Source organism: Cygnus atratus, chromosome 5, assembly GCF_013377495.2.
Source record: "Cygnus atratus isolate AKBS03 ecotype Queensland, Australia chromosome 5, CAtr_DNAZoo_HiC_assembly, whole genome shotgun sequence".
Lineage (NCBI taxonomy): Eukaryota > Metazoa > Chordata > Aves > Anseriformes > Anatidae > Cygnus > Cygnus atratus.
In genome coordinates, this window is record NC_066366.1 from 55,086,851 (window position 1) to 55,100,289 (window position 13,439).

The window sequence follows — 13,439 nt, forward strand, 5'->3', positions numbered from 1 at the left end:
ATCTGGGATCCAACATCAAGTATCGGTGAATTTTTCCGGTGAGAAAAACAACAACTAGGGACTAAGGAGACGATAATCCACAAGTTTAGTCTATTTTGTATAATCCAAGAGAGTATCTTCTGACTTCATCTGTATGGGACTTGTTGTTTGAAGAAGGAAGACTATCTAAAAAGGTTACTCTTAACTCAATGTCAATTTATATACTATAAAACTTAAAAAAAATCCTTCTCTATACTACTAATCATAAATCTTCAGAGTTACTCATTATGTCAAATAGCACGAAATCCAGGGGCTCGTTTCCCCTTTGCTGTTCAATAAAGTGGTGTTGGCAGTGGTATGCTTTAACACTTGTAATTTATTAACCTCAGAGGTGTTGTAGCATGAAACTAAAGCCGCAGAAAGGAGGCATTTAGCAAATTATACATGCTGCATATTTTTACAGCAAAGGAGATCCTGCTGTGCTTTGCTTGCCTCCTACTCTTTTATGATTATTTTCTCTCCCTCATGATAACTTCCAAGCATCACATACTTTGGAGAGAGACTTCCTTATTTTGTGCTAACACTTTCTCATGTTTAAAAAAGTGTTACTTTCTATTTATCAATCACAGAATCACGGAACGGTTTGGGTTGGAAGGAACCTTAAAGATCACCCAGTTCCAACCCCCTGCCATGGGCAGGGATGCCACCCACTAGATCAGGTTGCATAGGGCCTCATCCAACCTGGCCTTGAAGGAGGCAAGGAGGCATTTAAAATATCCTGATTTTTAACTTTTTTAAATGCAGATAGTGAAGCCCAAGACAGACTTAACATGATGTTTTATAAGACAACATCCTGGCTACAGAGACTTGTTATTCCATGGGCTGAAAAGAAACATACTAGGGCAGAGGCCATGGTGTAGAGGGTCTTGTTAGAAAGTATTGGGGGACATGCACGTTTATTCCAGGTTTGTTGCTCTGCCGCTCTAGTTGAAAGAACAAGTTTTTTATTATTGTGTGTCACAGAAAGTGTCCATAACAATACCCCAGCTTTTCTTTTATGATTTCTAGGAAAATCTCATTTATCAGTCACCTTAGTATTTAAACGCAGTATTTTTGCATATCAGACCAAAAATGTTCAAGGCATACCTAAAGGCTCAATATAAGGGGTTTCCTCTGACCACGCTAACATGTTATCAAAGTCAGCTGGGAAAACTGTTTCAAAACTAACTTAGGGAGAAATTTAGAGTATATGACATTATATAATGTCACTACTCATTTTTATCTTCGTTACCTCTTTTTCCCTATACACCCACATAGCCATCAAGAGGCTTCCCAACATTGTTCATTAAGCCAGTGACAGGAACTAGAGTCTTCTTGTTCTGCCTGGCAGTATTGAAAGAGGTAAGAGAATTGATTGATCGCTTGATTGGTAAAGTTTAAAAAAGCTCTCTGCCAAAATTATTTGTGTTCTGAAACATCCAAAATATGTAATCCTGTCATATTGGAGGGCTGAAGATGGAAGACATGGAAAGAACAGAGCACAAAAAAGGACCCATGTTCCTGCTTTTAAAACATATAAATCCAAACTTGCTTTATCTAGGGTGCTGATTAAGCTAAGGAGGTCTAGCAGCATTTTATATTAAGAACTGAAACTAGGTGCACACAGGATTTGAATTATCCTTTGTAAGAGACAAAGGTAGCCCCAGCACCCAGAGGTATCCAAAGCTGAGTCGCTATGACAGGGACAATAAATAGGCCTTTTCCTGCACACAAAAGCAGGCCGTACAGGAAAAACACAATGTATTCAGCATTTTAATTGTTTAAAAGTGTTTGTAACACAAATTAGCTGCTGCGATGGCGAGCATTTGGCCGCTGCCCGTCTATGACGAGCTGCACCCCCCCCCCCCCCCAAATTTTCATTCCTACAGCATTGCAGGTCGTGCTTTCAAACAAACCACGGCCCCGGCCTGGTCAGAGCACCCTGCCACGAGGGCCGGCGGCGTTTTTGTGTGGAAACCGAGGCGAAAGAAAGACCAGGGCCCTTCCCGAAGGGGTCTGTGTGTTTTTTGGGGGGTGCTTGTGAGGGACATGTGTGATGGCGTCTCTCAGCACAACGAGTAGAAAAGAGCCAGGGAAAGGAGCCGGGGGAAGCGCGCAACCCCCCTGCCTCAGCCCGCCGCCCGCCGCCCGCCGCCCCTCAGCACAATCTCGCGAGAGCCACCCCGCGTAGACGCGATGTCCTTTGGGGCACTGGCGGGGGGAGGGCGGGGGGAGGGCAGCAAAGCAAGGGGCGGTTTGATTGACGGCGGCCTCCACCAGTGGGCGAAGGGCACGGCGAGCCCCGAGCCAATAATTTCTCCCCGGAGCGAGCGGCGAGCCAATGGGGGGGCCGGGGGGGCGGGGCGCGCCGCTGGCTGATTGATCCCAGCTTTGGCGTTGTTCAGTCAGAGCGAGAACATTCTAGAGGTGAGTACGGGGCAGCCATTGCCGGGGTCCCGTCAGCCGCCCCCTTCTGCCTGAGCTGCGCGCCGGCCGCCGCAGCTCCCTCCCCCCTTCCCTCTTCTCCCCCCTCCTCCTCCCCCCTCTCCTCACAGGTGCGGCCGCTAACGATGCCCCTGGTTGTGTCTTGCCCGCAGATTGTCCGGCACTGCTGTCCCTGCTGATAACGCCCGCCTCAGGACGCCCGGACCCGGAGGCTGCGGCGTCCGCCTCCGCCTCCTCCGCCTCCGGCTGGATATAAGCGCCCCCACGGCCTCGTTCTCCTCGCACACTCGGCTTCGTCGCAGCCCGGGGCGAGCAGCGTTGGGTTTATGTCTTTATTGGACGAAAACGGTGAGCGTTTGGGCTGGGGAGCAGCGGGTGAGGGCGGTTGGAAGGACGAGGTCGGTGCGGGGTGGCGGGCAGGCTGGGGCGCCGCGTTGTTGACGGGGGGTGTATTTTTATAAAGAAATAGCCGGTACCTTTTTAGAAGGGAAGATGGAGATACCTTAAACAACGATCGCCCGCTCCTTACATTTTTTTATTTCGTATTTTTTAAATTTTTGGGGCGGATTATTTCTTTGATTGTGCCCCCCCCCCCCCCCCCCCCAGCTCCCCCGCGCCATGCGACGAGACAAAATGGCGGCGGCTGGGCCGCGCCTCCCCGTGCTTGGGGGTTGGGGGTGGGGAGGGGGGGGGCTGTGCCGCAGTTACAGCCTCGCGGCGGGGGGCAGGGGGCGCCCGATCGGCAAGGGTTAGCCCTGGGGAATGGGAGGGAGGCTGGGGGGGCGGCCAGGGAGCGGCGTCGTCCCCCCCCCCCCCCCCCCCCCCTTCTTAGGGAGCGCATGCGTGGCTGGAGGTGACACCCACACCCCCCTCCCGATTTTCTCCGGGGCTGACTCAGTGCTTAATTGCTGCATTTATGAGTCATCGCGGGCCTGAGCGGGGCGGGGAAACAGGGCTTTGAAGCTGGGAGGCTGTCTGCCTTCCCGCTTCTTCGGCTCTGCCCAATAAATATGGGGGGGGTGCTTGGGATGAGGTGGCTTAGAGACCAGGAGAGGGAGCTTTAGTCTACAGCAGACAGACAAAAGCTGTAATATGGAAGGAGGGGAAACCACGCATTCTAAAAAGCTCATGATCTGTCACCAAGATACCTGCTTCCTCAATGCCTCTGCAAGCACGTGGTCAGATCACATGCTGGCTCTTTTTTAGACATCCCGGGGAAGGAAGTCTTGTGCTTGGAACGAAATCCGTGGTGCAGTTTTTGCTGAAGGGTTGAAACTGCATCAGGACTAATGCAGAATACATGGCATATGCAAAGCACACTTCTTGTGAAAGGATTTGTAAACCTGGCCAGAGGGACTTGGACTGTGTGGAATTGATAGGCACGCTCTTACACCTTAAATACTAAGGCTATTTTCATGTGTCAACACATCTGCCATTAATGATAACATGATGACGTGTCAGAATAACCATGCTGTAGTCAGGGCTGCTTGTCTAGTCACCTTAACCAGTTGTGGTTTACGTAATGTTAGATCTGATTATAGGGACACGCGTTAATTTAAATATGTAAATACTGCTTAAGGCAACTTTAATAATAGGATTCATCCTCCTTCCCCTTCCTCCCCCCCCTTCCCCCAAGAAAAAAAATCAACTGGAAAAGCTGCTGCACTGCTCTGTACCTCTGCATTGCTAGGCTTTCTACAGTGAAGCAACTTATGTCAGACTTTATCAGGCTTATTGTTAAGTCAAAACTCAACAGAAGCTGCTATGAGAATCCATAAGTGAGAGGGAGAATTACCTAATTTTCAACTCTTTTCTACTCCGATCCAAAAAAACTGGTAAGCCATGTAAAAATTATATGGGGCTACAGATTGCTGCTGCTTCATCTTACTGACATTTCTCAACATTCTGACGGGCTTCAGTTTATGTAATAGGCTCATGCTATGATGTGAAATCTGAAACCATTCCAGATTTTTCTCCCACTTCTCTCCCCTGCAGCCTGAAATGTACCACGTGACCCTCTCAGTGCAAGAGCCATTGGTCTTCGTAAATTGAGCAGTGTTGTTTCCCTTCATTATTGATCATGGCACTCCTTCAGGAGTTAATTGTGCAGACAATATTCTTAAGCTGTTCAGTGGGTTTGGGGTTGTAAGAAAGGAGAGGGTGGAAAGCTATGGTGTAGGTGAGGCGAAGTTACTCGGCAGTACAATTCAAGGCTATTGTCTTGAGCTTCACGAGTTGATGAAAGCCACAGCATAACGAACTCTACTTCCCTTTCCAGAAGCAGTTTCTTATGTCGCTTTGTAGTAAGATTTCATTGGTGTACGTAAAGATAAATTTCACTTTTTTTTTCTGTTTATTAACGCTTGCAGAGCTGTTGCGCAGCCACTGGTACCTGTATTGGGGAAACATAGCATACAAGCAAGAACCTTACAGCCTCAGTGGCGAAAATTTTTTCATGTCAGAGACCGAGAACTCTTGCAGTCGTTTATGTCATCCCGTCTTCTCCAGACAGAAGATACCAAAAAACTGCAATCAAAGATCTCTTCATCTTATTGATAAAGCTACTAATAAGGCAAAATGTCTGTCAACGTCAACCGCAGTGTTTCAGATCAGTTCTATCGCTACAAAATGCCCCGTCTGATTGCCAAGGTAACTTACTAACCATTAGTGGTAAGTAGGTAGGGTTTCAGGTTAGTTGCTCTTGATGTAGCAGAACTGAGATAATGACACTGAGCTTAGCCAATCGTAGGGAGGGGGTGACTGCATTTTTCTGTTCAGAGGAAGTGCGCATTAACTCTTCTGAAGAAGACACTTCAAAGCAGAACTTAGATGTAGCTAAATCAGAAGTATACACGGGGTTGGGCTATTGTGGTCATTTAAACTTAAAAGTTTTTTGTTTTTTTTTTTCTTAGGTTGAGGGCAAAGGAAATGGAATAAAGACGGTTATAGTCAACATGGTTGACGTTGCTAAGGCGCTTAATCGGCCTCCAACGTGTAAGTAGTCTGCAGTGACACAGCATTTTTTTTGAAGGCTTTCACTTTTGTTTCAAGTGATAGTGTTAAATAGCTAATAAAGTATTAATATTATTTCAAGATTTGTAAGAAAAAGCGATTAAGGAAGAAATAATGATCAGGAAGGAGCAATGGCATATCTACTTGCAGTTCAATCAACAATAAAGACCCAAGGACTCCATTGATTATTACGATTTTTTTGCAGATCCTACCAAATTTTTTGGTTGTGAGCTGGGAGCACAGACCCAGTTTGATGTTAAGAATGACCGTTACATTGTCAATGGATCTCATGAGGCGAATAAGTTGCAAGACATGTTGGATGGATTCATTAAAAAATTTGTTCTCTGTCCTGAGTGTGAGAATCCTGAAACTGATCTGGTGAGTGCTCTCTTTCTGTGTTAATGGTAACAGTACAGAAATGGTGCGTTGATGTTTGTGAAGGTGGTGCAGTGTTAAAAGCTGATTCAGATACCGATGAAGAGAAATCCAGTGACTTATCTTTGTTTAGTTAATTTCTAATTCTAATTTTTAGTTAGTGAAATGAAGAGAAATCTAAAACACATCCCAGGTTTTAGATTTACAGTTGCCCAGAACTTCAGAGCTAAATTGCTGTGTTTAAACTCAACTCTGTTAGGGCTGATTAAAGCATGTAAACCTCCAGCTTAATGGTATGGAGATGATAGAGTAAATAGCAGGCATAGGTTTTAATGCATATCTGTTCTATGAATAGTATTTTAACTGGAGTTTGTTCTCTCTTACAGCATGTCAATCCTAAGAAACAAACTATAGGTAACTCTTGCAAAGCCTGTGGCTATCGAGGCATGCTTGACACAAACCATAAACTCTGCACGTTCATTCTCAAAAACCCACCTGGTAAGTGTGTTCCTTTGTTTGAGGGGAGGTGGTAAAGGGAACCTCTGTAGTGTGAGTGCTGTTAGTAGAAGAGCAGATGGTTAGTCTAACAACTGTAAAACTGCTCAGGGGTACTGCTAGAGTACGTTTGTGGGTTGGGATGAAGTATCTGTGTGCCTAGCTTAAATATGAGCAGCCAGTTCTCTTGTGTCGTTCTCAAGTACCAGTATCTGCAGAATTTTATTTGCCTAGGTAGGGTGAAATTTAGTAGGAAGAGTTGATCAGCAGGTGCTTGCTGCAGGTTTCCATTTAAGTCTGCGTGAAGCGGAAGGATAGTGCACTAAACGTGAACTGTAGTGGAGTTGTTTTTGCAAGCAACACTCTGTAGTAAGCATTTGGTTGCCTGCTGCAATTTAAGCTTGCTAAATTAGAAAAGTCTAACCTATTCCGGGGATCTCTGCTTTGTGAGGTCGCTTGTTATATGGACTTGGACACCAGGATGAGAAACAAGACTTTCACTAGAACCAGGGGTTTTATGAGCTGTGTAGATTATCCTGTGAGTGCATCTGGAGACGGGCACTGTGCATCACCTGCTGTGAATAAAAGAGTCTGGATCGATTTACCCGGGGAATTAGCAGGGAATCTATGGAATCGAGAAAGCTAATACACTACACTAATGTTCACTTTCAGAAAGTGGCGACACTAGTACGGGGAAGAAAGAAAAGGAGAAGAAGAATAGAAAAGGCAAGGACAAAGAGAATGGTTCTGTGTCCAGCAATGAGACACCTCCACCCCCACCACCAGAGGAGATTACTCCTCCACAGGTTGTGGTAAGTAGAAGGGAATGTGGGGAGATGAGGGTGTATAGTGTCTTGCTCTGGTTTGAAGCTTCAGATTCCTTGCTAGTCAACATCATATCAAAGTTGTACTATAAGGAGAAGTTTACTGCTGCAATAGAAGTATCCCCGCACATCCATTATAGTAGCTCTACCAACTCTTCAGTATGTGTGCTCCTTGCTAAGTGACAGCTGCCCACTCCTCTCAGGAGACCTGGCTTGTATCTAAATGATTGTAGTAGATACTGATGAGGCATGGCACGGTAACAACAGATGTCTACAAATGTACACCTAGTTACTTCTACTCTCCTCCATCAGCTCTTTCTCCATCTCTGACTAGCTGATCATAGTGTAACTTTTTCCTTCTGTAGGCAAGAGTCAGAAATACTCACAAAAATGCTCTCAGATCTGTATCTAGAGAAAACTCAACCTATTAATAAGTTTGTAGTAACACTGTATGAATCTTTTGTTGTTGTTGTTTTAGGAGGAGGAAGATGATGATGATTGGGGTGAAGACACAACAGAAGAAGCCCAGAGGCGTAGAATGGATGAAATCAGTGACCATGCAAAGAACCTTACACTTAGTGAAGACCTGGAAAGAACAGTGGAGGAGAGAGTCAACATACTGTTTGATTTTGTGAAGGTGAATATCTTTTTATTCACTGTTCAGCTGTAGTTTTGTAGAATGCTAAGAAGGAGATGAAGAGCAAATTGATTTTATATACACACACACTGAAGTCTCAGCTTTAGGGCTTAAACTCCTACAAAAGTACTGGTTCCACCATTGGTTGGGAAGCAAAGAGTTTAATTATTAGAGTGTTAATGCAGGCTCCAGTGGCTTTAAAACATCTATCTGTTCTATCTTCTAGAAAAAGAAGGAAGAAGGTGTCATTGATTCTTCTGACAAAGACATTGTAGCAGAAGCAGAGAGACTGGATGTGAAGGCCATGGGCCCTCTAGTTCTCACTGAAGTCCTTTTCGACGAAAAAATTCGTGAACAGATAAGGAAATACAGACGTCACTTCCTTCGTGTAAGACTTCTCTTGTTCTGCACCCAGTGTAACAACCTCATGTGTTTGAGATAACTATTTAGTCAGTTCTGGATTGCTTTACTAGGGGAGGGATGACTTTATTGTAGTTTTTAAAGCAGTACTTCCCAGCTTGGGAAAAGTGCTGCGAGGAATAATATAAGCTGTTGTAGATTTTGCTGTCTCATTGAGTTGCTGCTTCTGCTTACACTTCATTCTAGAGAAGAAGGCTAATTTATTTGTTTTTGCTTTTCTTTTTTACCTCCTCGCAATTCTAGTTCTGCCACAATAACAAGAAAGCTCAGAGGTACCTTCTCCATGGCTTTGAGTGTGTGGTAGCCATGCATCAGTCTCAGCTTATTTCTAAAATACCACATATTTTGAAGGAAATGTATGATGCAGATCTTCTGGAAGAAGAAGTCATCCTTGGCTGGGCAGAAAAGGTGAGTGGTAGTATGTACTGTGCCGTATATGTTAGGCACCTGCTTCTGCCATTCTGGTAAAATCTTTCGGGTAGATGTCTTCAAACAGTCACCTACTTCAGAATGATTATCTGGGAGAAATGTGTCTTTCAAAAATGGCTTGTTCAAGGTAGTGGGGTGAAGTTAGGCTTGGTGTATTTCAGTGTGATCTGATACAGATTTGGCTTAAACACTAAAGGAATTTACATACTCGGTCTTCCAGGCCTCAAAGAAATATGTTTCAAAGGAGCTTGCCAAAGAAATCCGTGTCAAAGCAGAACCATTTATTAAATGGCTAAAGGAAGCTGAAGAAGAATCTTCCGGTAATGAAGAAGAGGATGAAGATGAAAACATAGAGGTAGGAAAGGCTCGCCTCCTGTAATTCCAGAATTATCCTGCTCTGTACACTTCGGGGCACTTTGTCTTAGTATACTATAAAATAGCTTGCTTAAGGTATTGCTCTGCATGTTGGCAAGTATAAAACCTTGTGTTTTAGAAGAGCCTAGGGGGTGTGTTAGAAAAGCAGATTAAGGGAGAAATAGCAGTTTTCCTCACAGATCAGACCAAGGTGAAATTTGGTAGCTACACTCCAGATGACTGCATGCATGTTTGCTCCTCTCTGTATTACTTGCTCCTGGTTGAGACCCTGCTTCTTAAAGACATGCATGTGCACCTCTAGTTGCTAAAGACAGGTGTGTTCGGGAGTGCACACTAAGCATTCCTGACAGACAAGGGGAACTGTCGAGCAGGTACATATTACCAACTCCTGACATTAAAGCAAAAGCATTGTCTAGCACCCACTGCCGTTAAGCACTAACAGGTACATCTCTTGTCTTCACAGGTGGTGTACTCTACAACTGCCAGTGTCCCTAAAGTTGAAACTGTGAAGCCTGCAAACAGTAAAGATGATGACATTGATATTGATGCCATTTAAAGTGATGCAACGTAGCTTCCACCATAATCAAACTTCTCTGCATTTTCTGCCAGAAGTGTGACTTGTATGTGCGCAAGCTGAAATGGCTTAACATCCTGCTACTCTTTGTACTCTAAAATGTATCTTTTTACTGTGACTGGTCTTGTGTAACTAAGCCTAATACCAAGGAGTCAGCACGTCGGTGAACGGCTCTAGTTTGCAAATGGCATGTTCTATTTTGTTTTTCTAACTTGTGTTGGACACATACTTGGAGCACATTTATACAGTTGTGGAAATAAAGGATTTGGTTTTGGTCAGTCTTCACTTAGGGCTCCAAACTATGTTTCTTTTCCAAGTAAGTATACAACCTGGTGCAACTTACATCATGGAATCAACATTGCAATGGGGCTGGGTGTGATGGCTCTGTCTTGGACTGAAAAAGGAGGTTTGAGAGAAAGTTACTTAAAAAATACATACTTGGTACAGGTGTTTACTACAAATCACTAAATACAGGTTTCAGTGCTTTGACCAGTTAACATTGTGGCCCTTGTTTGCTGATCTGCAGGAGTGCCTGAATACCTGGCACCCTCCTAAAGTGATCTGAGGATGAGGAAAGGAAGAAGGTGAGATCTTCTTCCGTTGGACACGGGAAGCCACAAAGTTGACCTGCATAGCCCTGGGAGTGACCTTTGCAATTCTAAAAGAACAGTCTGGGGATTAATGTTGAGGAGTAGACTAACTTTTGTACCTTTAAGGAAACACATGACTGAGCAGTAGCTTTTGACCTGGGAGAAGCATCAACAGCTCCCAGGGCCTGAACACTTTCTTGTAGCTAGCTCTTGGTGTGCCCTGACACTATGATTTTTGTCACCCGCAACTCTGTTATTCTGAAAGCAGAATTACAAGAAAAAAAGCATTTTATTCCCTTGGTGAGATCTGCTGTTGTGACATACCAAGGCCATCCAATGACATGCTTTTTCTATTAGCTTTAGCAGAGTTTAGGATCAGATGAAGAAAAAGATGTTTGCTGGCTACGATGTAACGGGCAAGAGCTTCAAGTTTTCCTCTCTAATGCAGTGGAGTGTAGGGCTGTCAACCTACTGTTAGGTTGCATGGGATCTGGGAATCAAATTGTCATTTAGCACTAGCACACCTGGCAAACCGTGTTACAAAGATGGGCTGAAGGTGCGGTAGGTGATGTGTTCCTTTACACAGGTATTTTATTGCAATTGTACAAAATGTGACTTTAAATACAAATGAGAGTAGTCCTGGGATTGAGTGATTTCTTAATTCTAAAAGTAAACTTGTTCTTTCTGTTTAAACAAGGTTTGTATTTCAAAACTACTTGTGAATTCTGACTGGATTCAAAAGGCTGTAGTAAATGGAGTTAGTATTGGGCGGGTGCTCAGTCACTAGAGAGTTCTACAGGGCGCCATTCTACAGCCACTTCTCTTCAATATTTTCATAAATGATGCTAAAGCTAGAGAGGGCTGGTATGGAGATCTTGACAAATAAGAGGGCTGGGCAGAGGTGGTCACTCATTAGGAGCAGAGGGGCAGGCGCTGAGCTCTGCTCTCTGGGGACAGCGACAGGACCCGAGGGAACGGCATGGAGCTGGGACAGGGGAGGGTCAGGCTGGGTGTTAGGGAAAGGTTCTGCACCCAGAGGGTGGTTGGGCACTGGGACAGGCTCCCCAGGGCATGTGGGAACACTGCTCTCAGGCATGTGGTCTCATTTTTGGGTGGTCCCGTGTGGAGCCAGGAGTTGGACTTGATGACTTGTGGGTCCCTTCCAACTGAGGATATTCTGCGATCTATTCTATGATACTGCACAGTGGAGTTTCAGCCATGGTCTTCATGCTAGCTTGTATCAATAGGCTGGATGGATCTAAGCAATGCTCGGAAAGAGAAATTCAGAGTTATCTCCCAGTCAGGTTGTTGAAATGGATAAAGGACTTTTCTTTCTTAAGTGGTTCCCCCCGATAGTCACTTAAATGTTTTATTGGGAGGTGGGTGCTTGTACATTGGCAAATTCCCTGGGCAGAGGTTTGAGTTTGCTTTGCCTTTCTGAGCAGAATGTCTGCTTGTGGAGGAAATGAGAAGCCTTGCACATTCCCAGGGTCACTTGTCATCAGTAGTGCTGAGAAATACTGAGGGCCCTTAATTCAGACCACGCAAGAGTTCTCTGCAGGATGGGCAGTGCCGTCTCTGAGTTCATCAAGCCTGATTCCTAGGGAGGATAAGTCAGCATCGTTTACCAAAGTAATCTCTCGTTCCACGCTGACAGTTTGAGATGAGGCTTTGCAGATCCGGGTTGACTCCCTGTCTAGAATGTGACTGGGAGACTTGTTTGAGGCATGGTTGATGTGGGGTTGGCTGTTACCAGCTGTGATACCCTGAAGTCTCAGGGTGGTGTTAGTTTCGTTTTGGAACGGATTTGACTGTAATTGTAGGCTGCCACCAAAGGGGATTATCTCCTTTTTCCACCCCAGACTCAGTGACCAGCAAGCTAGACCTGTTCCCTTCAGTAGGGAAATTGGGAAATACTTTTCTATGGGATTAGCGAATTGATGAAATCCTAGCAAAGCTGTATGAGGTAGGCTTGGTGCAAACAGGGTGGGAGCATTCAGTGAGTGTTCTTTCCGTAGTAGCCCACGGGGATCAGATTAAGCGTATGATAAAGCTGTACCCTCATACTCAGATGTGTGGTTCCACAAATGATGCACCCACTACTAGCAGAGGGCGAAACTCCTGGCACTGTGCTGCACGTCACATCCCATCTTCACACACGTATTGATGTTTCCGTCTCAGAGGGTTAATTGGGGATTCCACCAGGTAATAAACACGGGTGTTCAGTTTGTTAGCATTCCTTTAGGGAAGGACAAAGTCTGACTTAGGAGGTTCCTGAGCCTTTGAATTTATTGCTGCTGCTATCCGATTACAAGTAACGAGTACAAATTCAAAATGCAGCTTGATATTTGGATGCAATCTTCTCGAAACTTCAAAGAAACTCCCGGTACCTGGCAAGGAAACCGTAGGTGTTGGGTGATCTCCCTCGCTCCGTACCATAGCGAACGCACTGATTTCACAGGTGGAAAGTCTAGCAGCAGGTCCATTAGCTTGGCTTCATAAACCTTCATCTTCCTCCACGAGCCTGCGATCCTGGAGCTTTAGCACACCTCAACAGCCTTCAGCAGCAGCCAGCAGAACGGGAGCAGCTCGGCTGATGGGCTCGCTTGGGGCAGCACAGATGAAAGGAGCTCAGAGGTTTGAACCGGGGTGTGAAATCCTGATGGTTGTTGTATGTACAAGAAATAAAATTGCTTGCTTTTACTTTTAGCAGCTAGAGTTTAACATTTTTCATTAGAGGTCAGGGCCTCGCTCAGCCAGATACGGTAGCCGTGTATACCAGGATGCTCTTTGCTCCCAAGAGTGTGTAGCAAGGCAGTGGCTAAAGATAAGGGAGAAGTGATTTGAAGTGGTCACGGTGGCATAGTAACACACTCAGTGCTTATATTCACCCTTGCTGTGGTAGTGGCTGTCCCAGCCAGCACAACCACAGTGCAAAGCTTCCCGAGAGGTCATCCTTACAAACAGGGTGCAGTTCGCTCCGTGGGGTCACTCGCAGGAGGCATTACAAAAGCAGAGCCAGTTGTCTCTGTGCACTCTGTGTGACTTCTCTACCTCGTGCTGTTCCCCCCACCCCAGCCCCTGTCATTCAGGGAGGTCATGGCGTTCTCTACAGGACAAGGATATCTTTGCCCTGTCTTAACATAGCAAGGCGAAAACCAAATTATCAGGCGTATTGCCCAAATGCATTCCTGTGTCCTGGTCTTATTTTTATGCACAAGACTATCCTTCCTCCCTGCTCAGAA

At 45.3% G+C, this 13,439-nt stretch overlaps 1 protein-coding gene and 1 non-coding gene across 6 annotated transcripts; both read left to right on the forward strand.

The window, feature by feature from the left end:
- The first annotated feature begins 2,256 nt into the window (after nucleotides 1–2,256).
- EIF5 (eukaryotic translation initiation factor 5) lies at nucleotides 2,257–9,889 on the forward strand. 5 transcript variants are annotated; one of them, XM_035551321.2, is made up of 13 exons: nucleotides 2,379–2,445; nucleotides 2,616–2,811; nucleotides 4,100–4,298; nucleotides 4,833–5,112; nucleotides 5,376–5,457; nucleotides 5,681–5,853; nucleotides 6,237–6,348; nucleotides 7,018–7,157; nucleotides 7,648–7,806; nucleotides 8,033–8,194; nucleotides 8,470–8,634; nucleotides 8,876–9,010; nucleotides 9,494–9,889. In XM_035551321.2, the coding sequence occupies exons 4-13, from the start codon at nucleotides 5,041–5,043 to the stop codon at nucleotides 9,584–9,586; spliced, it is 1,293 nt and encodes a 430-aa protein (XP_035407214.1). In that variant the 5' UTR covers nucleotides 2,379–2,445; nucleotides 2,616–2,811; nucleotides 4,100–4,298; nucleotides 4,833–5,040; the 3' UTR covers nucleotides 9,587–9,889. The 5 variants fall into 5 exon arrangements, with proteins under 5 accessions (XP_035407213.1, XP_035407214.1, XP_035407215.1 ...); XM_035551322.2 differs by having other exon boundaries at nucleotides 4,154–4,298; XM_035551320.1 differs by lacking the exon at nucleotides 4,100–4,298 and having other exon boundaries at nucleotides 2,257–2,445.
- LOC118250439 (small nucleolar RNA SNORA28) lies at nucleotides 6,700–6,823 on the forward strand. The gene has a single exon (XR_004779450.1). It is a non-coding gene; the product is annotated as a small nucleolar RNA SNORA28 (small nucleolar RNA).
- Nucleotides 9,890–13,439: the final 3,550 nt, after the last annotated feature.

Excerpts from the sequence above, each read along its gene's own strand:
- EIF5 (XM_035551320.1), top strand. The coding sequence starts at position 5,041 with ATGTCTGTCAACGTCAACCGCAGTGTTTCAGATCAGTTCTATCGCTAC. Across the intron at positions 5,854-6,236 it reads AGAATCCTGAAACTGATCTG|CATGTCAATCCTAAGAAACA; the intron begins GTGAGTGCTCTC and ends TCTCTCTTACAG. Across the intron at positions 7,158-7,647 it reads TTACTCCTCCACAGGTTGTG|GAGGAGGAAGATGATGATGA; the intron begins GTAAGTAGAAGG and ends TTGTTGTTTTAG.